Here is a 2,500-nt window from a genome sequence, read left to right as displayed (position 1 = left end):
TTTTGAACGCTCAGAGAACATTCAAAAGTAACATTCCAATAATATTTGAACGTGGAAATGGAATGTTTCTGTAATGTTTGCATAACCAAGAGCTGTTGTTTTTTTACGTTTAGAATACTGGATTTTTTGAATGCTCAATGAACATTCGTAAAAAATGATTTCAGAGCTTAATGGGAAAATGTTCTAAGGATATATTTTTGTTAGCTGGGTTAATGAGGATGTGTGACAACATTGTAGTTTTTAAAACAAAACGTTCTGAACATTTTCTCAGACTTTTATGTGGTTTAAATTAATCTATTATTGTTTTATTAGCAGAGACGTTTACCTGCATTTAATTACATTTATTAATATAATATCTTTCTCTTGCTGTGTCGTTTCAGACGCTGCTCTTAAGAAGACCCACTTAACCGAGGTGAAGCATCGTTCATCATCCATATATCATCATAAAACTACAATTTTACTGCATGCAATCTTGAGAAGAGTTAAACGCTTCAGAGGGATATGTTATTGATCTGAGGTTTCAGAAATGAATGAGATTTAAGTGCTGAGTCAGTAGTGGTCACACAGTGAGAGTATGGTGATCTCACTGCTGTCTCTGAGATATTCTCATCAGTGTGTGTGTCCTCAGATGCCGTCTTCCTCGTGTCAGCCCATCTCTGGCCTCGAGAAGAAGATTGGCCACAGGCGAGTCGATGCGTCCGGCGAGACCACGTACAAGAAGGTGCGTCTCAGTCCCAGTCCCAATCCCAGTCCCAGTCCCAGTCCCAGTCCCAGTCTCAGTCTCAGTCCCAGTCCCAATCCCAATCCCAATCCCAGTCCCAGTCCCAATCCCAATCCCAGTCCCAGTCCCAGTCCCAGTCCCAGTCCCAGTCTCAGTCCCAGTCCCAGTCTCAGTCTCAGTCCCAGTCTCAGTCCCAGTCCCACTCCCAGTCCCAGTCCCAATCCCAGTCCCAGTCCCAATCCCAATCCCAATCCCAATCCCAGTCCCAATCCCAGTCCCAGTCCCAATCCCAGTCCCAGTCCCAATCCCAATCCCAGTCCCAATCCCAGTCCCAGTCTCAGTCCCAGTCCCAATCCCAGTCCCAGTCCCAATCCCAGTCCCAGTCCCAGTCCCAGTCCCAGTCCCAGTCCCAATCCCAGTCTCAGTCTCAGTCCCAATCCCAGTCTCAGTCCCAATCCCAATCCCAATCCCAGTCCCAGTCCCAGTCTCAGTCCCAGTCTCAGTCTGTCGTTCTTCAGTTTCTCTCATCTTTTACTTCAGGCTGCTGATATATATATATACACACTACCGTTCAAAAGTTTGGGGTCAATACGTTTTTTTAGTTTTTTTTTAAAGAAATTAACACTTCTCTTCAGAAAGGACGCATTAAATTGATCAAAAGTGACAGTAAAGACATTTATAATAATGCAAAATATTTATTTTTCAATTAAATGCTTCTCTCTTGAACTTTCAAAGAATCCTGAAAAAATGAATCACGGTTTGCATAAAAATATGAAGCAGCAAAACTGTTTTCAACTGTGATAATAATCATAAATGTTTCTTGAGCAGCAAATCATCATATTATAGTGATTTCTGAAGGATCATGTGACACTGAAGACTGGAGTAATGATGCTGAAAATTCAGCTTTGATAACAGGAATAAATTACACTTTACTATATATTCACATATATTCATATTCACATTTTCTTCCTGGTAACACTTTTTCATTGCCTTTTTCACGTCATATATTTTAGTAATCATCATTAATGAAAGCTTAAGCACTCAGAATTCATCCTGTGAAACTGTTTTGAAATTGGACATTGCGTTATATATGGAACCGATGCTTTAAACCTTGTAGCGCCTCAGTTTTTGGTACATTAATGCATACAGTAATGCATTTACTAATACATTATTAAAATCAAAAGTTAAAGTATCTGTTAATATTATTTAATGGAGTTAACATGAGTTAACAATAAACATTGTTGTGTTTTAATTAATTGATTAATTGTATTAATTTTTTAACAAAAGTAATACTCATTGCTACCTTATTGTGAGTTACTAAATATATAATTATACATTTTATATACAAATATCTATATTAATTCTTTTTTAGTTTTATATATATATATATATTTGAAATTCTTATTTTATATATTTTTATTTTAATAAACATAATTATATTTATTTAATATTTTATTATTTATTTATTATGCTTTTTTTTTAAAGAAATTAATATTGTTACATTTTTATTATTAAAATATTTATATACTTTTTATAAAAATAATATTTTTTAGTGCTGTCAATTATATTAATGGCATCTAACATAAAAGTTTGTGTAATATATTTTCTTAATATATGTCTGTGTATACTATATATACTGTATATACTGTATGTATATATGTGTGTGTATACCTACATATATGTATGCATATATACATATGTGTGTGTGTGTGTATATGTATACACACACATATATATATATACACACAAATATATTAGCGATTAATGGTTTTGACAGAA

At 34.9% G+C, this 2,500-nt stretch overlaps 1 protein-coding gene across 11 annotated transcripts in view; it reads left to right on the top strand.

The window, feature by feature from the left end:
- Window positions 1-2,500, top strand: part of pip5k1cb (phosphatidylinositol-4-phosphate 5-kinase, type I, gamma b) — an 80,221-nt gene that overhangs the window by 21,187 nt on the left and 56,534 nt on the right. For all 11 annotated transcript variants that reach the window (XM_077222134.1, XM_077222126.1, XM_077222129.1 and 8 more), the window contains exons 2-3: window positions 381-412; window positions 629-721. In XM_077222134.1, the coding sequence (XP_077078249.1) occupies window positions 381-412; window positions 629-721 (125 nt within the window). The remainder of the gene's footprint in view (window positions 1-380; window positions 413-628; window positions 722-2,500) is intronic.

Source organism: Siphateles boraxobius, unplaced genomic scaffold (genome assembly GCF_051911475.1).
Source record: "Siphateles boraxobius isolate OS27281-9 unplaced genomic scaffold, OSU_SipBor_1 86, whole genome shotgun sequence".
In the NCBI taxonomy this organism is placed as follows: Eukaryota; Metazoa; Chordata; class Actinopteri; order Cypriniformes; family Leuciscidae; genus Siphateles; species Siphateles boraxobius.
The sequence above is the reverse complement of the archived record's forward strand: the minus strand, read 5'-3'. Positions and strand labels throughout refer to the sequence as shown.